The following is a 23786-nucleotide window of genomic DNA, read 5'->3' on the forward strand; positions in this document are numbered from 1 at the left end:
TGAGCCGTTACGCTGTTGGCCTGTCAGCAGCTCCAGAAGCTCTGGAAAGCTGTGAAAACTCACGGCAGGTTGTGGCAGCTGCAGGAAGTGCTGCTGTAAGTTGCTGCTGTTACAAGTTGAGCTGCTGTCTGTCGCCAGATGAGGATCAGCAGGTAAAGAATAAAGTCCGGTGTTACTTTTACACCACTCAAAAGCACAAATCAGCCCCACTGCAGAAACATTTCATCAGAAACTCACATAATAATAATGGGTTAGATTTATATAGCGCTTTTCAAGGCACTGTGAATCCATTATTCATCTACTCCTCACTCATACCTGGTGATGGTAAGCTACGTGTGTAGCCACAGCTGCCCTGGGGCAAGCTGACAGAAACGTGGCTGCCAGTCTGTGCCTACGGCCTCTCCGACCACCACCGAACATTCATACACCAGCGATGCCAACACTGGAGGCAAGGAGGGTTAAATGTTTTGCCCAAGGACACAACGACAGATGACTGCAGGAGTGGGAATCGAACCGCCGACCTTCCGATCATTGGACAACCTGCTCTACCGTCTGAGCCACTGCCGCCCGTTCATATGTGTTGGTGGGCATTGTTGTTGCCTGCAAGGTGAGGACCTGTCTATCTGCATCTGGAGGGAGGGGCTCTAAGGTTTTTAAAATTTTCTCACGATGTAGAGAAGCACCAGGACAGCTCTACATCACAAAAAACAAAAGCTGGTTTTATCCTGTAGGGGGTGTTATGAGCCATTTGTTACCTACAAAATCCAGTTTTTAAAACGAAAATTTTAAAAATACAAATTTTATCAACAGTATAGGTGGTTTTCATCACAATTAAGTAAAACTGTATTGTTTACAGGTCAAAAAACACATTTTGGGGTCCACTAGCCCTTTAAGTCTCCCATTTGGCTGCCCTTCTTTGGCCTTGCTAAGTAGGATAACATTACTTAGTATAAAAAAATAGTATAAAAAGCTAATCAGAGTCAGTAAAGGATCTTGGCATGTAACCCTAATCTTTTATGCCATCACCCCTGGTGCTGCAGTATGGGTTCTATAACTGTAGTTTTTAAGAGATGAATTTAATGGTTTCTTGGCAAAACAACAGTTTTCTGACATAGAGAACAGTAGTGTTCCTCTGCTTCTAGTCTTCAGGCTACGCTAGGCTGACGTTTACGTTAGAATGAAACTGTGATTTCTGGGTTTGGTCCAATGAGAGCCATGGCTGGGACTAACTCTAATGCTCCATTTTCTAATGTTTGGTTAATGATAATGGAATTTCCTGTTTTATGGAAAGTGGTTAGAATGGAAGCTAATATGAGCTGACAAGCAGTCTGATAAAAGTCAAAGGCTAATCATGTGGTGTCAATCATCTCATTTTTGGAGACTCTGACAGCGTTGTGAAAATGAAAGCAAAACTGGATTTAAATCAAAATATTTTCTATTGAAAGAACATTTCTTTCATACAGTAACACGGTGCAAACAAATGTAGATAGAGTTTCTCCATAATGTGGGTAGAAAATTGATGAAAAAATCCTATTAATGTAATCAGAGATGTGTGCTGTCTGCAGGTGATTAAGAGCTGCTCGGACCAAATTTTGATTCACTACATTTGGGAACAATCGGCCACCTGGGTCCCCAGCAGTGATTTAGTCAAACCCCACCCCTCCTCTCAGCGTCCCTAAACGAGACACTGATGTGTCTGAGCTGAGGTGTGCCAGAGTGATTCATTAGTCCATTAAGACGTCTTGTGGCCATGGCAACAATCTTTCCAAGGGGTCACTGCAAACATGACAACCTCCTTCAGGGCAAACCTTGTCAGGGGATCTGAGCAATAGAAGGAGGCACAGTTGGTTACTCACCCCCAAAAAACCATACAGAGTCCTGTAACCCATTTATACCCTCTGGCTCACAAGAACAGCCACAATTGTACACACACACGCACACACCATCAACACACAAAGCTGCAGCTATAATCAAATCAGAAACTCTGGGTTGTATAGCTCCTGTTAGCCTCCAGCTCTGCTAAATTCATCAGTCAGAAAGGTGAAAGCACATAGCTATCTCTTTTGTTTTCCTTTTTGTTTGTTTGATTGTTTGTTTGTTTGTTTTTTTGTTTGTTTTTTTGCATTTCCAATAAGTAACGGTGACTGTAAGCACAATTTGTTCTGAGTCTGCAGTGGTTGAGTGCTGTATGAGGATTTAGTCCAATGAATTATGCTAGAAGGAGGAAACTGATGATTATTGCCTAAAATACACAAAACTTGTTTATTTTTGTTGCACAATGTTTGCTTTTAAAATAATAAATATATTAGAATCTAAAGTACTCATAATACAATTTTCGGTGAATTTGTTTTTAATCACAGTGAAGCTAAAATTCATATTTTTCCTTTCATTTCTAGCACAATGCTTTATTTTCAGTCTGAATTGTGGGGTAAATATGCTCTGTAATGATGTGGTTTTTGGGCTCTTCTTATTTGAAAGCTGGTTTTAGTAACTGCTGTAACTTTCTTGGAGACATAAATCTTTTTCTTGGACAGTGTGAACAGGTAAAATTAAATTTTGCCTCCATAAAAACAGGAGCTGAAACCCTTGTCTATCTTTTCTTTCATTCCCACCCCTTCTTCTGTGCAAACCATGGTCCCCTGACTTCATCTGGCACTCCTGTGGTGAAACTCTGACCCAGTCTGTATGAGCACTGTGGCCAGTGTGGGCCCCCCCAAGTGAAAGACACACCATGATGATAATGATGATGAAGTACAGTGGCCCAACACCTCAAATTTGTTCCATGATTATTTCATTTCATGCTGCTTTGAACAACTTAAAACCTCTGTAGTTTGATCTTTTTTACTTAACCTGACATCCTTTCCTGAAGTGTGCACAGAAACACAGCAGCAGTAGTCATATATATGAAATTAACCTAATTTAATTATGGTTGGTATAAAATATATGAAATTGATTTCTAATAATTTATTTTGCTGACAAGAAATACCAAACTGCTTTTAAGCATGCTCTTGTCCAGCCTTACCAACTACAGACTGATTTCTAAACTTCCCTTTCCATCAAAAGTGATAGACAAACAGTGCACATACAAGACAGACTTGCTTGATTTTAATAAAGTTTTAGAAAACAGGGTTGCACTTTTAAGAGTTTTTAATGACATTCTTTTAACTACTGATTCTGGAAGTCCTTCTGATCTGGTTCTTTTAGACTTAACCAGAGCTGTTGACACGTTGACCATCAAATCCTCCAGACATGCTTGAAGCAATGTGTCGGTATCAGAGATCTGTCCTGCACTGGTTCCAGTCTGATTTGTCAGATCGGTCTTTCTGAATTTATCTTGATGAGTATTCCTCAGCTGTAGCCCCTCTTAGTTGTGGGGTTGTCCATTTTAGGTCCCATCTATGATGTTTGAATTCTTGCTTGTGTTGTTCTTACTGTCAAATGTAAGTCACTTTAGATAAAAGTGTCTGCTAAATGACTAGAATAGAATAGAATAGAATAGGTCCACTACTCTTTTCTTTGTATATGCTGCCTTCGGGGTCTATATTGCCTACCATTGCTTTGCAGATGATGTTCAGATTTATGTCCCGTTAAACCCACAGGGGGCTTCTCTGACTGATCTGCTTAGTTGCTTGAGAGATTTAAAAGCGTGGATGGAATTAAACTTTCTCCATAAACGAGAAGAAAACTGAAATTGTGGTCTTTGGAAGTTCTGAGCTTCTGAACCATGTTGCTCTTGGTTTGCCAGCTGATAAATACAGGTTTTTCTTCCCACAAGTAAAAGTTTTATTTAAAAAAATAATGCTTTTTAAGAATCCTATTTATTTTTATTTTTTCTTATAGAGATTGGATTGGGAATACCAACCCCACAATGGGGGTGGTTGTTAATATCCTCGAACATTTTATAATATATCATATATAATGTTAAGCATATGTGAGCATATGCTCATCAACCACATGTCAGCATGTAGTCATGTAGACATGGTGAAGACGACTGGCTGAAGTTCAAACTGAGCATCAGAATGAGGAAGAAAGGAGATTTAAGTGTACTTGAACGTGGCATAGTGGTTGGTCTGAGTATGTACTTGGATTTTCACACACAACCATCTCTAGGGTTTACAGAGAATGGTCTGAAGAAGAGAAAATATCCAGTGAGCAGCGGTTGTCTGGACCAGAATGCAGCAGAAGACCACACCGGGAGCCTCCTGTCTGCTAAGAACAGGAAACCGAGGCTACAATTCACACAGACTCACTCAGACTGCTGGTCTGATGAGTCTCCATTTCAGCTCCACATTCAGATGGTAGGCTCAGAATTTGGTGGAAACATGAAAACATGGATCCACCCTGCCTTGGATCAATGTTTTGGCTCTAAGGAACGGTGCTGGGGCTCATGTGCTTGCAAATGAAATACAACATGTAATAAACAATTTTATTTTTAAATCAGAGTATAACAGAGCTTCGTCACTGCCTTACAGTTGCTATTAGATTATGATTCACTGTTTGCCAATTACAATGTTATTAAAAGTACATTTCATCCCATCCTCAGTTTCCCTGCTATAATACATATTTTTTCATCAATATACTACAAGCAGATAAATATAAACTCGTTTTATTTAGACGTTGTAAAGATGCAAAGAAAAGGAAGTTGTAGGCTTGGTGATATGCCCTCAGCAGTGACATGAATATGTGCTTTATATCATGTTTTTAATTGGTAATTTTGATCATTACATTTACAAAAAGTTTTTCTTTGAGCATGAAAAATGCTGAATGTCTGAAATTCAGCTCCTCACATTGCAACCACATATTATCATCTGTAGAAGGAATTTCCTTATTATTCCCACTTACTTCACATATTTACTTCATTAAGAATTCATTAATCACAATACTCATCCTTTCATTTAGAATACATTTATTCATTGATTATTAGTAGATTACATTTTTTTAACATTATACATTTTACATTAATCTTCGTTCAACTCCTTCAGCATTTTTTATAAAATTTAAAGAAATATTTATTGGTCAAATTGAAATTTTCATTCATCCTCATTTCTGTATTTTCAGGTTATAGATTTAGATAAAAAACAGAAACGATCCAGGCACCAGTGAATGTCTCATGTGTAATTATTCCAGGGGGTTGGAAAAACTGATACTCAAAATTAATATAAATGCATTTACTTTGACTCTTTTACATTTAACTCTTGACACAAATTAGATGTTCTACAAAGCTGGAACTCCATGTTTATGCATTTGTTTTGATTTATACTTTGTTTACATAAAGTTTTCACTCTGCACAAACTACTCCAATCTATTTAATCCCTTGTGACTGACGATGAAGATGATTTTGAAGATTTGCCCCCAGAAGAACCAGTGGTAGTAATTTAGGCATTTGTTTCCAATTAGCCAGCATTTGGTTCTGTACATAATGACATTATGCAAAGTGTGAAATATAAACACACTCAGTCTAATATAAGTTTTTCTTTTTTCTAGAGACACAAATGTGCAGACACATGAAATTATTGCACATTTGGCAACTGGCCTCAAGAAAGTCAGCAGGTTCAATATCTCACGGTGGGATGTATGGGGTGGAGCTGTTGGAAGATTTCGGTGCAGCACATACTCTGACAACGACAACATGTTCATCAAGTTTAATGATGCTGCTGCTTTGAAGAAGCTGGCCTGAGGATGATTTCCTCACACTTCTCATGAGCCAACTGAGAAATCTCCGATGGACCTCCAGAAAGCCGCTATATTGTATATAATTCAAGAGGTGTCTTTTTCCTCTAAGAGAAGTAATTGTACTATTTACATTAAAATTTTAATAAATGTCTGATTCTATATTTTTTTCATTAGTGGATCTAAGTAGCAATTAACCATGATAAACCTGTGCTTTGTGTAACAGCTGCCTGGGAAGATGGTTGCTATATCCATTGTCTACGGGGGACCAGCATCATGTTTCCTCTGGTCAACCACATGCTAGGGAGTCCAAGGTTCAGCGGGAGACGTGAAAGATGAGGAGATAGAAAAAGTTCTACATCAGGTAAGTGGCCTGGGCTCATGGGAATGGATTTTTTTTTTCTTTTTTAAGATTATTTTAGATTCAAATCAAGATTACACTTGAGTGCTTTATTTTATGTTTTTAGGGACAGATTTTCACCTCTCTTCGCAGCAGAAATAAAATAAATAAATAAATATTCTGTTTGTATTCATTTGAAAAATAGCAAAATGGATATTTGTGTTTAGTTTTTTTTTTCTCGTAATAAACAACTTTTCTTTTTTTCTTTTCTTTTTGTAGGTCCTGGAAGCAGAATCAGAGAAATCCAAACCGCTTGATGCCTCCGAGTTGGGAAGCTTGTAGGAGTATCTCGGATGGTACATCACTAAATCAGCGAATCCATTCAACGGTAATTAAAAACCCGTCTGCTGTTAATTATAATGTAGCATTTAAAATTCAATCCAAAATTCTAAGCTCATTACGCTGTGTGAAACTAGTATCGCTCATCAGAGCAGCACCTGACACTGAGAAACCTTCAAATATTTATTAAAATGCAGATTGAGTAGTAGCCGTGTGATATTATGAGCAATAACAAATTATTACCTGATCAGACATCAAAGTTAACCGTCTTTTTTCCTTTAAATTCTATTTTTATTTATTTATTTATTTATTTTATTTTATTTTATTATTCTTCCAGTTGCTACCTCCTGGTTTTTCCCCCTTCTGTTAAAATCATAAATAAAAGAATAAACGCAAATCCTTAATGCATCTATTCTTCAAAGATTCAAAGGACTGGCAAGTCTTCATTCCAGTGTTCTGGTCCCAGTCTTGTGCTTCTCTGCCAAAGCCCTGAATGCTTCAGAACTGGAGAGCATGTTCAGACCAGGGGGCTCATTTATAAAGTAGGTACAAAAACACCAATTATAGTCATCTTTTGGGATTTATAAAAACCAAACTTGGCGGGAGAATGTTCTTACCTCCATGGCAACTCTGACCATGAAATACACATGAAATCTGGGAAAAGGGGAAACTGCAACACCAACGGTACAAAATAAAATCAAGGAAATGATGAGGTGGACAGTCTGCTGCCCACATTTACCAGTCAGTAAAAGAAAATGCGAAAATTAAGCTTGGTCATTCATTCTGAAATTGTAAAAGATCTTTAACATTCATTACAAACAGTTTAAAATGTCATTAGTTTGCTGAAACTATGGAACTGTATAAGTTATTACTAACAGTGACAGCTCATAAACAGCTGTATTTTACCCATGTGTACAAAGATCAACATATCTTCCAACTAAAGCTATAGAATCACACTTGGCATTGTTGTATAATGCAAAAGGTTATCCCAATTTTATCTGAGATCATATTTAAAACATGCTATAAATGAAACAAACAAAATAATGCTTTTCATCTTTCCAGACAGTCCTTAAAAAAATAAATAAAAATAAAAACATGTTGGTATACCCTTTGGAACCGGACAATGAAAACCACTAATTTTGATCACTAATAGTAATTAATTAATTTTGGTAACTCCATGTGGGATGATATTCAGTAAAACAAAAAATGTTAGAAAACTCAGCAATGAACAGCTTCCCTTGTAAATCTCTTCAACCAGACACAAATGTACCCACCTTCCTCTTTTGAGAAAAGACCACCATGACTCGATGCGCTGATTTCCTGTTGATGATCCATAACTGAGGTCTGTTCATAGCCTCATTGGTATCCCAACAAGACTCTTCTTCTTTAAAAGCCATCAACACAACCTGAAAGGGCCAAGCCAAAGGGCTTCAGTTTGTCCTAGCCATCTACATGCCATATGTAACTGGGCCCCATGGAGTGATACATGCACCTTGGAAACCTCCTGCGAGCTCTCAGAGCCACTATATCACGTTTAACACGCAGCTTGTGTTTTACTTTGAGAACTTGCCGATAACCGAACAACTGCCCTGGTCCTTGCAGCTCGGTCAAAATAGCATGCCTCACCTCAGGATATGGAGAGTAGTTGCATCATCCTTACAGTCCAGCTTCGTTTAAATATGCCTTCAGTGTATGCATACTAATTGAAATTTCATGATTGGTCCTGAGCTTATCCAGTATCACCTCGTATTTATGTCTTGAATCAAAATATTCTTGGGTAGCAGCAGCTACGTTTTAGCTACTGGTAACGCTCATGTTTTTCACAGAAACCAACAAGGTCTAAAAACACAGACTGGTACACAAAGAAATGACAGAGAGTCACACACAGACTGTTACAGAACAGATGGGGAATTACTTCCTGGAGTGGGGGACTACACCAACCAAAGCAGATCAACCACAAGAAGAACAGATATGAACATAACAAGAGACAGACCAAGACACTAACACACAAACTACATGTATGTCAGGCAGACATAGAAGGAAACCCAAATACTTGGAGGGTTATGAGTGTGCGGTGCAGAGGAGTAAGCAAACCACTGATTACTGCTGTCAAGCAACAGTTGGGCTGCCATAGACCTGTGAAGAGGACATGGCATCATTTAAAGCAGATCAGTGGAAAAAGGCAACGATAGATGAAATGGTTTCATTCTGGTAAAACAACACTTTCTTATACTGTTTCCAGAGGGTGGACAGACAGTGGGGGAAGGTGGATTTTTGCTCTTGAAGAGGAAGGGAATGAATGAAACTAAACTGACATTTAGTCATCCTTGTTTTAATTCTTTGTTTAAAATGTGAAAACACAATGAAACTTTAACTTTATGACTTTAGCTATTAGCCAGTCAATAACTTGACCTTATTTGACCATGTTGACTGGACAGTGGGTACCACATGCCTCGTACCAGGTCTGGTTTCAGAGACAAAAGCTTGACATGCAGCATATGACACATAAATTCTCCCTGACCCTCTTTTTCCTCTTTTTTGCTCTCGATCCACTCAGCAGCAGCAAAGCTGATGCATGAAGAGAAACGAGAGGAAAAAAGATGAAGAACATAACAAAGAGCCAGAGTTGATTTAAACTGGAGCAGGAGGGAGATTTGGGCAGCGGGGGAATCGTCCTTCTCTACTTTTTCCCCAGCTGCTTTACTTGGGAAAAGAGGAATTTCAGATGAGGTTTGGGATTTCTTCCCACTTCAAAGACTTTTTCACACAAGTTCCTGCTTTCTTTTCACTGTTATAAAAAGCAGCCTTCACTTTCAAGGGCCAGTGTAATTTGTGTGGCCCTCCCTTCATGTCTGTGAACTGATGATTAAAAAGGCAAATATAGAGTTTTACTGCAATATTACTCAGTCTGATTCTGAGCGCTCCATGAAAGAATAAGCTAGTGTAGATATACACCATGTTGCAGAATATATGGGGAGTTTGCCTCTGTGATTAGCTAAAAAACAATCTGACGAGCTCTGACAGAAAACATAACGTTGACATCGGAGAGCACATGTCTTGGCAGGGGGTTGATCGTGAGAAGTTCCAGCGTGTCATGCTCTCTCTTGATGAAGCTCCTCTCCAATAGCAGGTGAGGAGAAATGGCTGTTCCTACCATCTGTCATGGGTGTAGCATGTCTGTCCATGCTCTTCCCAGTCAAGTGACTGCCGAGCAGTAGGCACCAAAGCAAACAGGAAAAACACCAGGGATGAGCCAGCAAATCCTTGTTAAAACATTGTAGACATTCTGGTGTATGTATCGGTTTAATATATTGATATAAAAAAAGATCTGCACCGCGGAGCAGTATTGGTGAGGAGACTTGATCCGAGGTTTGATGGGGCAACAAAAGGCCAGACGTTGCCACGGGAGACTGAGGTTCACTTCCCGTCTCTTGGTAGCAGTTAACATTGGTTTCTTTAACATCTTTGTTCCATGAACAGCCCCCCTTGGTCCATCTGTACTATAAACTGGCCAAAATTTCCAAATGGATTATATATTTTCTGTTCCTTTTGTTGTGGTAAATTCAGTAGAGATCTTTTACAGGAGTTTCAGTAGCTTCAGCATCACTGACTCTCCTCCCATTTAAAGTCTCAATTAAGCCAGCGTTCCTTTTCTGATCAGTGTTTTACAATCTTACTATAAAATAAATCAAAATACCATAAAGGGACTTACTGATGTCAAGAATCTTCTCAGGCGTCAGTCATTCTTCTAATATAAATATTTTCAGAGAATATAAACCTAGCAGAGCTCTGGTTCACACTGCAAGGCATAATGTTCAATTCAGATTTTTTTGTAAAATCCTTTTTTTTTTCTTTTTTTTTTGAGTCCGTTCATATTTCCAATTAAATGCGACTTGTATGTGATCTCTTATGTTAAACTTATGACCACCAAAAGTGTCCTGCATGCGTAGAAGACACGACAACGTAAGCTTGCGTATGACATCTTCGTGTTTGCGGTAACAGCGGAGCATATGTTAAAATTTTTAAGTTATTGTCCAACCGTAGCCAGCACATTTTCAATGGCATCGTTTTAGGAGTAGATTACAAAAGAGGACAGCCAGATTTGTGGCCATGACATTTTGTGGAGCAGTGGCAGAAACGTCTAAAGCACTTTGAATTGTTTTGTAGAAATAAACTGCTTTGCCTACTAATTTGTCACTGTTTCAGTTAAATTAAACAAATACGATAGTAATATTCCAGATTGTTGCACAAAGTGTGTGACAGAAAAAGGGACACAATTCCATCGTATGTGGAAATGTAGTAAGGTTAAAACTTTTTGGGAGGAAACTAAGAAAACAGTTTAAAAGACTGTTTCAAACTGTGAGTTTTAATAGTTTCTTACTAATTACAAACCTGTCAATAATCTCAGGATATCATTGTCACAGACCATCTTGTTGGACGTAACTCTCCCCAGGGTTACCATAGAGAAGCCTGTTGTCTGGTTTTGTGGGATTTGTAGTTTTTGAAGACCAACGACGTGGTGGAGCTGACAATGAATGGTGTACCTGGTGTCCCACTTCTGTTTGCAGCAAACTATTCATCAAGCTTGTTTACATCATTATAATTATTCAAGTTAAAACTAAATTGACATTAAATATAAATGATCCATCTTACCAAGTGCTAAGCCATAATCCCTTCCCAATAACTGACGTGTGTCCACAACTTAATGATCTAGTTCCCACGTTAGCAATCCAAGGCCGTGATTTAGAATGAATGTGGCCGTGGATCCATGTTTTCTCTATCCATGTATTTAGACTATAGCTCTATACAATTTCAAATAATGCAAACCACATTTGATAAGCCAGACTTATGATTTGGAGTCATCCCACAATTTTTAACCCAGAATTGCAAAACCTGCTGTTTTACACAGAGGAACAACCAGGGATGTGGTCTATAAGATGGCACTGAAAGCAGCGGTAGAAGTGTTATCTGTGGGGCAGATGGTTACCTCCTCTGGTCCGGGCAGGTTAAACCTCTTTAGCCTCCACAATCATTTAAAGCTTATTGTGTTCCTGTTGTCGGACACTCGAATGAGACTAAGTTTCTGACACCTGGCTGTGTGAGGCGACATGTATATAATCACACTGGAAAGGCTTTGTTTTATTTTTGGAAATGAGATAGATACAGTCTTGTAAAGACAGAAGGGGAAGATTTTACTTATAAATCCAACCTAAAATTGATGGGAAACAAAAAATTATTCAAAGAAAAGTTGGAGGTTAATGACAGAAGTAATAATAAAAGAGTACAGACTCTGTCTTGCAGTCAGATTCATGCAAATAAAGCAGAAAGAAAAAAACTTCCTGTTTGAAAAGCAGAAAAGTTTTGTAAAGTTGGTGAGAATATCTTTACATTTTCAATAACAATACTGACGCAGACTTTTATTTCTTTTTAAGCTGATAGGAAACTAGATGTAGGGGTAAGTAGGGCATGGCTTAAAACGAGGGAGGAAAGAGCTGCTGGATATAAAGTGAGAGAAAATGTGTGGGTTTGGAAAAGCTCTTTTGGTTAGAATCATCTCATGAGTAAGAGGTAGATAGATTTCATGTGAGAGATGGTTTCCTGCAGGGAACTTGGCTTATTTCCAAAGATACGCTTTAGCCTTATGTGCAGCCGCTTCTGTCCTCAGTTCAGCCTCAAGCTTGTTTTAGGTTTGCGTAGACAACGGCTGAGTAACGACTCATATAAGTTAATCTCATACACAAGCAAGAAATGTGGGTAGGTCTGTCAGCCAGGCAGGTGAAGTGATGACCACCAACGGTCATAAATCTGAATGGTCATGAACTGATTTAAGGGGATTATAAAGAAAAAAATTTGGTCTGCTACACAGAATATGTGCTTAAATAATCTGAGCTCAAACCACAGAGTTCCTTGAAGCTCATAGATCATTGAAGTCACATTATGTTTTGGTGTTGGAAAATTAGCAACTAAGAGTTCAAGTTTTTAATTAAGAGTGGCCTCCTGATCAGGAGGTCACATGCATAAATGAATCACAAACACTGAGTTTCTTTTATAAGACCAAAAATATAAAAAAATAAAAAAAAAAAAACAAAGGAGTGTCCATTGTGATAAAATTCCTCATGCATGTTATCTGTTCATTCAACCACAAACTCACCACACCTGGAAGAAAATGAAAGAACATACATTTCAAATCTTAATGTAATCTAAAGTAAAAAAAAGCCCATCTTTTAAACTAACTGCAAGTTTTAACTGCGCCAACATGAGCTGCATGAAGTTGTTTTGGGTTGAGCTGTGTTGAGGATTTACGATGGAAAGAGTCACCGTGTTGACGACTTCGTTGTTTGCTGTAAACAGACACATCAGGGCGCCGGAGAGGTGCACTCCTTGGTAAACCATCAGCACTCTGTAACCACAAGCTGTCTGTCTCCATGTCTGCTTTAATGTTGTGTCCACAGCTGCAGGGTCACGTATGATGGGGGCCGGACAGCCGGGCGAAAAACTCCAGGGAGCTGCAGCTGTTATCCAAGGTGACCTGACAGCCACTGATAAAAACACCAGAATCCTGCTCACATTACTGGAAGACGTCCAGTTTATCTAACTTCAGCTTAATCCTTCTTCTGAATGTTAAATATCTGGATCATGGTGGTTTGTTGTTCTCAGTTTGTTCTGTGTTGAAAGATGTGCTATTAATATAATCTGTGCTGCTTTTCAGTGGGGAGGATATCTGTGTGTCTGGCAGATGATGTGTAGGCGAACTGGAAGTATGAGAAAAACTCAAATCTAGAAGGTTATGACCAGAAATAGTTGCTATGGACTTTATGTTAATTTGTTCATTTATAATGATTAATTATTACTAAGATTATTTACAGTTTATGGATTATAAAGTAGAAAAGGAGTTCCAGAGGAACATTTTCTATAGCAGAGGGATAAACTTTAAGTTTATTTTCTTGCACTTTTAGGAGATTCACGAAGACAAAATCAACATATGATAAATAATAATAGAACTCTCACACAGGTGGTCTGTGCAGCCTGGAGCTGATGCTGTCCGGACCCACTGCTCCAGCAGGGTTGTTAGCCACCTCCTTCTGGAATGCTAACTCGTCGGCTTTAAAAGTTGCAAATTCCTCCATCAGAAAAGCTTTCATTGCAAGTCATTATTGAAGCAGTAAACTCCTGCTTTAAAGATGACATAATCTTAGCTTTCAGATCTGCCAGTTCGGAGTTGTCGCCCAGTTTGGGGCCAAGAGAGGCGTTGCCAGCGTCAGCTAGAGAAGAGCAAGAGCTCATGGCTTTCAGGTGTGCAGGTTCCTCCCGAGAACTTGTATTTTTGCAAGCTGCTGGCCGTTTGCGTGGATCAGTCTGCTCCAAATCAGATTAAAAACCTTTAAAATGTTTTCCCTGGTCTTTAAAAAGGGTACAGTCTGAGGTGTGTTACAAGCGAATTTGTCCCGATAATCGGCTCCAAAAAGGGTCGTGGCTGACAATCGGAAATATTAACATCAATATTTACAACAAAATATCTTCACGTGTGTGTGGAAAGCCAACGACTCCTGAGTTGTGACTCTGTGGATGTTGATGTGAAACTGAATGTAGCCAATCAGAGAGCCAGCTAACTGGGGAGCAAGGAAGGATATAAAGTCCATGTTCACGCTGTCTTCAGTCTGTTATTGTTTAATGGCTTTTTCTGTTAACAATAGTCCAGAGACCACCATCATTCCCTCTTCCTGTATCCTCTTCCATGCTGGGTGTTGTCTTTTACAGTTGTTGCCATGGTTCTTCTTCTTCTTCATTTTTGTTACTGGTTGTTGCTACGGTTCTTCTTCTACGTTTTTGTTAGATCACGTTTTGTCACGTGAGTTTTCTGGCTCAAAGGACTAGATTTTAAATCAGTTGCAGGACAGTATCGTTATGTGTGTGTGTTCTGTGATGAGCATACCACACACAGTATGATCAAAACTGTTACATGCCTGACTTTTTCTCCTCGTGTGTGAGGTCTCGACCTGATAAAAAATCTCATCAGATTAAAAAAAAAAAAATTATGTGTGTGCCAGGCCTAACTCCTGACCAGGAATCTGTATGTGATGAGTTAGGAGTAGTATGATTATGTGTTTTCAGTCAAATTACTCCCATATGCAAACATTCAGTTGGACTTCAACTGTCTTAGGGGCTCCACAGTTCTTAGGATTTAGGTAAAAGTGATAAAAGTGCCCAGTTTTTTTTTTTGTTTGTTTTTTTAAGTTGATTGTGTCATTTAAAAAAAGAAAAACCGTCAATACAACAAATTAGTTCATGTTTGTGAATTGTCCTTGTCTGTTACGTCACACTTCAAGTGGATAATGTCTGGTAGGGTGCACATTTCTGCCCATCATAGCAGAGTCAGATATACCTGAGTTGATAATAAATTCTTCTCCCATGCTGGAACAGGAACAGAAGAACCCCAGCCCAATTAAATGGTCTAATTGTACAAAACATACCAACTGTTAAAAGACTCATTTGCGGCTGCAGTTAGTGGTTTGTCTACTTAATGACATTAACATAAAAAAACTAAAGTAAAATTATGAAGATAAACCTGTAAATGACGCACTACGGGCACTTTTAGCTTGACGGCAAAGTACCCCAGGTTTCCTTTAATCACTCAAAGACAATCAGTTAAAAACCCCAGAAGATTAAAGGATGCAGAATTTTCTCTCTTTTAGTCAGAATGCACAGCTCCGAAAGGATCAGTATAGCTTGTCAACAGACTCCCAGCATACGCACTAAATGGGCAGTTTGCTTTAGAATACATTCACCTCAAGCTTTTAAAGCTTTTGCAGAATTAATATTGATCTTTGTTGGTTTGTTGATCTGATTATCAGAATACAGACAAAAAATACCCAAATGATTTTCCTGATTCTTGGTGGAGATCATGACCAAAGGAAAATAAGATTTAAAAACCATGGGGTTTAGCTGGGGACTATCCCTCAGTGGCTGGTAAAAGGAGAAGAGACGTCTTCGGCTAGCTGCTGTCCCAGCAGCTGGTCACAAGCTCTGCATTCTCAGTCAACTGTCAATGCTTTTATCTATAGAAGGTAAAACAACATAAAGGCGACATCTCACAGCTTGCCACAAAGACTTCTTTTCACTCAGTGGATGAAGTTGTAAGGTAAATAAATTCTCCCACGCCTATACATTAACACATCTGATGGAGCCACACATGATCATTAGACTGTTTTCCCACTACAAATGTATTAAATGCTGTTAATAAATTCTTAAAAAATAAGTCTGGTAAATTTTTTAATCCTTTGAGTATATATGTTGAAGTCAGTTCATGCTCCTTAGGAATGGAAATGATTAGCCGAGCCCCAGGAATGTTAGTGATTAAGGATGTCAGGTAGTTGCCAGGGTGCATATCAATTACTTGGCTTGCTGAATTGAACTGCTGAGCTCCTGTGAGGAGTTTTTCACACTTTCACTGTTTCTAGAATAAATCACAGCTGCATGTAAAATCTAAGTGTCCAAATCAGACAATGTGGACAAAGTCTGGACTTTATAAGCAAACTCGCTGGAATTTAGTCTGGATTATGTCCACTTTAGCCCATGTGGGAACAGCTGATGATGTTTGCTAAATTCTTTGATATGAGCGCTTTAAAGCTGCTTTGATTCCTACAGCTCGTACGTTTCACATCATGTTCTACCTCTTGTATTTTTACTACTGCAGACACTGCCCTGATTTCATGTAGGAATGACAGTGAGAGATTCTGTCAGTGTGACTTTTACTACATCTGGTATATTAGTGGTTAAAATCAGCTGCTGGATCCACCTGCTTCTTAACCCATTTCAACTTCTGGCTTCAATTAAAAAAACCTGAGAGTTCAATAAAACCTGACAATTAGATTAAGCCAGTTACCTAAGACACTAAAAACAGCCCTGCTTGGAATATTTTTGGAATATTATTCTTTCCTGATAACAAGGCAACTAGTTATCTTGAGATAACAAGGATTGCTTTCTTAAAAAGGTATGTTGTTCTAACAAGATAGCATTTTTTTATCTTTAAAACATTCAATAGCAAGAAGAGTTGTGTGAGTTGAGGGAAGCTTTTGCCAGGAAAAGAAGAGAATAACATTCCCATGCTTTTAACATGTTATAAAATCTAACTAGCTGCAAAATTACTTAGGCTATTTAATGAGTTACTAACTCCTCATTTTCAAGCTTGATCATCTCAAGATGTTGAGAAAACACCAGCAGCCCCACAGCTCCCACCGTGGAGCTAACCACACCAGGATCCAGCCTACCACCACCACCAGACAGCAGACCGGAACAGATTCCCCTACCACCACATCAGAATCCACATACTGCACCCCAAACCACCAACCTATCTTTTGGATCTTTTCCAGGGCCATTCTAGGCTTCCATAGTTTTCATTTTCTGCAGCACAAATTTTCTCTTCACATTTTCTTGCTTGTATTTTATTTTAATCTATTATTGAAAGGTATTATTTAGCTCCAGTGGTTCTTTCAGCCTATCATCAGACATTATGCAAAGCTAAGCTAGCTGCTAGCTGCAGATATCAACCTAATCTGCAAAGCATTGGGCTTTTCCTAAAACGTCGTGTTCCTGCTAAATTAAATTTCAAACTTACAGAAATGGGCATAAGTTTCATCCAGGTTTCATAATGTGTATGAGTGAAGCTGAACTCTGCCTCCAGGCCATGTGATTCAGGTGTGAAGGCGTGATAAGGTACCCTCTACAAGAAGTGTATGTGGTGTGAATCTGTAGCAGAAAACACCGATAAGTTGCTTCCACTACACAAATAAACCCTCTCTGTGGTAGGACCCCGCCACTGTGAGACCGTAGTTTCACCCCCTCCTCCCCCCCATCTTCCTCCTCCTCCCCCCATCTTCCTCCTCCTCCTCCTCCTTCTCCGGCTGCTGCTTAACTTCTTGTCGACGCGCCTCTTGTGTTCAGTTTGTGTCGGACCGGATAGACCGCAGCGAACATGGCTTTCTTTCACACCTTTCTCCCGCTGTTTCTCCACATCTGCCTGCTGAACCGGAGCGGTGAGTTAAACCGGAATAAACACCTCATGTTTTATTTCATTTCATTTTATTTCCAGAAGAAGTGGAAAGGCTGCAGGGCGTTTGAAGGAGAAAGAGAATTTCTCGTGGATGCTTTTGAATGTACTTTTGTAAAAAAGATGTTATTTCAGTAAACTCGAAGACAATGCACAAATTAAAAAGTGCGTGTTGCTCGCGTGCCTTAATTTGCAGTTAATTATGTTAACCTTTCAATCTTTTCTCTTCGGTTGTTGAATTTAAAATCTTCTGTACTTGTAGGTTAAATAAACGCAAGTTCATTGGGTGAATCTACGCTTGTTTTACTTGCTTTTTGAATGTTTTTTTAACTCTAGATTAATTAGTTAATGCGTAATTGATGCTAATTAAGCGTCCAACGGCTGGCTGAGCATGTGATGGTGTTTTTACGGCTTGTGACTTTGTGTGCCGGTTCTGGAGAAGCCTGGGAAAATCTGAAGGAGCTCAGTCAGAATCTCAGATAACAAATGTGCAGCATTATCTTCGCAGGTTTTTAACCAGTTTAAGCAAACAGTAGCATCAGTGTGATTTTACCCTCAGGACAGTGTGTGTGTGTGTGTGTGTGTGTTATGTGGGTGTGTGTGTGTGTGTGTGCGGTTGTACGACCCTTCCTGTTGTGTTGAGAACCAGTTTACCTTTAGATTGCAAATTATTTTGCAAAGACAAAGCTCATTTCAACACGGAGTTGTTAATGTGATTCAGTGTTTTAGAGGTCTTTATTTAGGGTTCAAGTAACATTTTTTTATTCTCAACTAGTCTGCAGATTATTCCAAGAGTTAAAGCTGTGAAAAAATTTCACCATAGTTTCCCACAGACCAAGGTCATTTACAGATGTGTTGTTTTGTCTGAGTCCAGTCTTCAGGTAATCAAAGCAAGTTTTCACTTAAAGACCGAAAGCAGGAAATACAGCTGATAGACTGAGAGGTGAAATTAATAATAGTATTTAGAATAATTTGAATAATTTGAGAATTCTCTATTGTAAACATTGCAGATTTAGGCTGTTTTAGAATAATTGCAGCCTGGATTTTTGGGGGATTTTTCATCTCTTCAGCCTTTATGTGAAGGGGGCTAGAGCCCAATTTCTTTTACATCTTATGCTTCCCGATAAATTCAGTAAATAATTAACCTCTACAGTAGATTTGCAGGTCCGTCAGTTGAGGGTTCAGCAAAGTTTAGGTGATTCAGGCATCTGAAAAGCTGAGGTCGAGGTCCTGGGTTTGATCCTGGACTCTCTGGAGGGACTGTTCTAACCCAGCTGGTCGCAGAGGAGATGATGTAAACCCTGAGATTGCGCAGTCTAGGGAATGGATGGATGGATGGATGAATGGATGAAAGATGAATGGATGGATGGATGGATGGATGGACTAAGTCTCACCATGAGTCCTTGCCCTGGCCTTGGAGGAAATGTTTATTCATTGAGGCTCTAAGCTGAGTTATCCTCCACCTGACATAATGCTTCATCTCTCTTTTAATGGACTATTATTCTAACAGACTGGAAACTGCTTAGTTAGGGTCCGTTGCATTAGTGCTTTTGTCCAAATCCAAACATGAATATTCCCCTGGGCCTTTGTGTTTTAGGTTGTAACAAGTTCTTTGTTGTTTGCTTTAAGTGAAAATTGTTTTATGAGGAGAATGAACTCTTGGACTCTTAGTCAAGCACAAACATCAGTAAAAACATGTATTGTCCAACCATTATCTAACATTATCTAGTCAAAATCTATCAAGGTTTACACTTGTGGTTTAAGGAAAAAACAAGGGAAAAAATAGTTAACAGTTCTGTAATTAAGGATTTATATTTTCAATACTTTAAAAAAAAAACACAAATGCTAAAGGGTCGCTGGTTCCAGCTTCTCGAATGTGACACTTTGATCACATTTGTGATATATAGCCATTTTAAAAAGGGGCTGCCACTTTTTTAAGTCAAATGGAGGTGAATTCAGACCAGTGTCCAGGTATATGCTGTCCAGACCACGGCTCCATCTTCCAGTGTTATCATATCAGGAGATCTTAAGACCCGGCTCCACCAACGGGTCGGTACACATTCTTTTTACATTTGCAGATCATGGGGCAGGCGCCAGTGTCACGGTGCGGCTGAGGTGAGGACCCAATAGCACGACTCAGGAGGTAGGCGAGTAGGAGGCAGACTGCTGGAGGAATAAGTTTTAACGATGGACACACCAAAAGAACTCAGGGAACTTATGACGGGGGAACACGACAAGGATGTGATAAAGGAAAACTAAACCCAAGGGGTGTAAATACACGGGGACTAAAAGGACCAGGTTGAAGGTATAGTTGCTCTGGAAACACAACAGAGATCAGAGTTTACCAAAGCGTACTGACCCGGACCCGCTAGTGGAAATAGACCAGATGGTATCGACCCAGACCGGCTAGTGGAAATAGACCGGATGGTACTGACCCGGACCCACGGGTGGAAATTAAGCTTTACTTTGTTTGTTGTCTGTTTTCATGAAGATTTATGAAAATCCTGCCGACAGCCTGACAGACCAGTAACTAAAGAGTGTTTCCCCCCTTCCACCTCATGTTTATTCGTATTCATCATAGTTCAAACTGATTTCTGCATCTTTAATGGATGAACTGAACAAACCAAGTTATTAAGCAGTAATCCTTGGACCACTGGAGTAAGTAATGGTCATTTGAAGCATATTTATGAGATGTTATAGACTGCAGTTTCTTGCTGTTTTCTCACACAATATCTCAAAATATCCTCAAAACAGCAAACATGATATTGCACATGTTAAAATTGCAATAATAATTTATTTTTTATATATTATGCAGGTGTAAAGGAGCTGATATGTTCATTTTTTTCCTTCTTTTATTTACTGTTTGAGGAGTGAAATGCATTTAGTTCATGAGTCCTCACAGGAATGCTTAGACTCACAAGTAGGGCTGGGCGATTAATCGATAAAATCGATAAATCGAATTTTCCATTTTTGGATATTTATTTTTATGAAAATCAGGATTTTTTTCCATAGTTAGTTAGCAGCAGCCTTAGCCTTCCCTCCACACCAGAACGATGTTTGTCTGACAGATTTTCAGTTTTCACTCACACCTGGGATTTAGCTGTGTGTATAACTGCAGTGAGAAATGCTGTTATCTATGAGACGCAGAAGTCAACTTTAGCCTACAAACTCAAGTTAAGAGACAACCTTCATCAGGGGAATTATTTTTGCAGTGGATCCTGTATGATAAGGATCCAGATGGAAAGAGATCATGAATGCATTGCGTTGCATATTTCTATGTAAGATATGAAGTTGTTTATATGGTGGAAAAGCTATGACATTAAATGCTTTATTTTTGCTGGCATTCATCTATATAAACAAATAAATGTTTTTAATAAGTTTATTTATGTTTTGGAAAAGAAAAGAAAAAAAATAGATTAAAATCGGAAATCAGATTTGGGTATAAAAAAATCAGAGATTTTATTTTTAGGCCATATCGCCCAGGCCTACTCACAAGTTAACTAATAGTATGTATTTGCACATATAAGCATCAGTATACATACTCATATGAGGAGTAATGAAAGATAAGAATAAGATCTTCAGTGAATCAGCCCTTCCCCACCGAGTGGAGATCTTCCTCCTCCTCCTCTTTAGCATCTCGCAACAGGAGAAGACTCACTCCATCCTGTCCTTAACCCTCTTTTTCTTTTAAAACCCTGTTTTTTACCCCATCAGCCTTGTCTTAATTGGGTTACCTTTATTTAATCCTCATCTCCTCTCGACCTCCTCTGGAGACGGAGTAAGCCGTCTGTTTTTGGATTAGGTCGGGGGATGTTCATGAGATCCCGGTCCTCTAAAGTGCATCTAAATAAGGCTGTGTCTAAGCTGACCTGCTCCCTAATGGGCCTTGAAGGGCACTTTTTCAAACACAATTTGTGGCTAAAAGCATTTCTCCTGCATGGAAATGAAGCCGTCCTGTGCATGAGAAGAAACCCAAACATGTATCTTAGTTGGTGCATTGATTTCAGAGTCTAGTTTTCATCAGCGTGATGGTCATGTTGAGTAACAGGAGCGAGCAGGTGGAACAAGCACCGTGCAGGTAAACCTTGAACCCTCTTTTTAGACCATTTTAACAAAACAATGGTTTTATTCCTTGCTGCATTTGAAGACCCTGTAGGATCAATAAAGCCTGTTTTCTGTGTAAAGTGTGCTATTAGACCGCTGACATACATCCCATAATATGTAAATATAAACCCCAGACTAGCTGTAGCTGCTGTAAACTACATATCATGATTGGCTGGTATGAAACCAGTGTGAATATGAAGCAATAGTTGCTTTAAACTTATTTAAACTTATTGAAGCGTTTTAGTTTAGATGTGGAGGAAAGTGGAGAATTCCAGGAATATTTCTCAGCTTCACTAGAAATGCAACGTACACTTTCAGCCAGAAACATCAGTGAAAGTATTTTCTGTATTTTCTGTTTTTAACTGTATTCTGGCTGTGTCAAGGTGGAGGTAGCTCTCAGCCCTTGTGCTACATGAAATCAGTAAATATCTGAGCTTACTGCCTGGTGTGAGCTGTTAATATAAAGGGAAGAAAGTTGTTACACAAGCAAGGCCACACACACACACACTTGTTTTCATGTTGTGTGGTTTTTAAGGAGAGGCAGTACTTTGCAAGTAAAATGAACCAGTATGCACTAGATATCTTAGTTGTAAAGATCTGTTTTCATACGACGGCCATGTTTGCATGAATTAATGTAGTATTTCTATTTCATTTAAACGATTCTGAGATTAACACGTGTGTTTATATGGACACTAAAGAGATAACAGACTGTTTACTGATGATAGAAAATAATCAAGATAAATCTCTTAATGTAGGAAAACCAGCCTGGTTGCTGATTGTGAACAAACATGAGAAATAAAAACGATAAAAGCTTAGTTCACTCTGTGGTCCATCCAGGACCCACGTCCATCCATCCAAGTTTCCCTTTTTAAATTCACTTTGCTCAACAACCCTGTACTCTCCTGATGGACCAGTTCAGTGTCATCCAACCACTTTATTTCCAGTTTAAACTGCTCCTTCCTCAAGCTGATTGATCCAATGGTTTTGACCTGATGTAGTACAGATGTGAAGTCGTACACAGATGTGTAGTAAAGATGTGTAGTCATATCGTAATGGTGACAACATAACTACAGAAAACAAAACCCAAACAAAAATAACCTGAAACAAATTTTTCTTCATGAAAATTGTGGGTGAGACATGAGAGTTTGATATCTGGCAACTTGTTATTTACTGTTATCTGCTGATTATTACTGTTATCTACTGGTATTTACTGTGGTTGTTTTAAAGTGCTTATAAATACATTTGGATTGGGTTGGTTGTGTTGATATGTAGCCACTAAGCCTTGCATTGTTCTCTGAACCATAGTGGTTCATCTTTCCATTTATTAGGAAAAACCGTGTCCACACCACCACACTGGCCATGGTTACATGGTGTTTTTTAATTCGGAAAAAAATATTCAGAATTAAATCATAATTCAGCTTTAGGTCTCGGGGTTGGGAAGGGTTCTGATTGGACAGAAGGTGAACATGATGATTTACGTCTACCGGAAGAAAACAAACTCCAGCTCCTGTTTTTTTCCATTTTATCTACAACATGGAATACCACATAATAAGAACCATTTCTGCTCTGATTATGATTTTAGTTTTGAAGCCGAAGCTCGACACCAGCATACTGCATCACTTTGGCCAACTGAGGATGAGAAGGGAGGTTGAATACCGTACCGCCATGGCGAAAGGACAAGGAAACAAGCATGCTCAGAATGATTGGAATTACTCGCTCACCACTAAGAAATTGTTTGCATTTAGGATTTATTGTGGATAACTTCTTAGTCATTTTTAAAGACTATAAAGTTGTTTTCTTAGTTTTCATTCCTGCAAAAATTTATTAGTCAATTTTTATTAGTTTAACATGAAATTATTAATATTTATCATTTATTGACAAAATACTTAAACTCTCTCCAGATTGACGTCCTCAAACATATTCACTTCCAATTTTTCCTCTTGTTTTATAACATCATAAATCCTCATTCATTAATTCATTTCCAGTGCCGGTTCTATCCTGTTCGGGGTCACAGGGGGTGAGTGAGTTGGAGCTTTTCCCAAATATCACCGGTACACTCTGGACCGGCTGGCCATCAATCACAGCATATAACATCAGCTTTATGCTAAATGAAACAACAATCTGAAGATGTTCACTGCAGTTCCCTGAAAAATAAAATATTCATGATAATAGTCAATCACAAAAAAAAGCTTTAAATAGTAAATGTTTGGGAAATTCTGCTTGAAATGAATGCTGTTTATATGGATGCATTGATATTCTGAAATTAGGTTGAGAAGGATGAAATGA

At 38.8% G+C, this 23786-nt stretch overlaps 1 protein-coding gene across 3 annotated transcripts in view; it reads left to right on the top strand.

Annotated features, from left to right (window-relative positions):
- Positions 1-17163: 17163 nt before the first annotated feature.
- The window catches only part of mcama (melanoma cell adhesion molecule a), a 57564-nt gene continuing 50941 nt past the window's right edge, over positions 17164-23786 (top strand). Inside the window, exon 1 of one of the 3 annotated variants that reach the window (XM_042008934.1) lies at positions 17164-17382. In XM_042008934.1, the coding sequence (XP_041864868.1) occupies positions 17322-17382 (61 nt within the window). In that variant the 5' untranslated portion in view covers positions 17164-17321. The remainder of the gene's footprint in view (positions 17383-23786) is intronic. The other 2 variants (XM_042008931.1, XM_042008933.1) reach the window with 2 other exon arrangements.

The sequence above is a fragment of the Melanotaenia boesemani genome, chromosome 15 (genome assembly GCF_017639745.1).
Source record: "Melanotaenia boesemani isolate fMelBoe1 chromosome 15, fMelBoe1.pri, whole genome shotgun sequence".
Classification (NCBI taxonomy): domain Eukaryota; kingdom Metazoa; phylum Chordata; class Actinopteri; order Atheriniformes; family Melanotaeniidae; genus Melanotaenia; species Melanotaenia boesemani.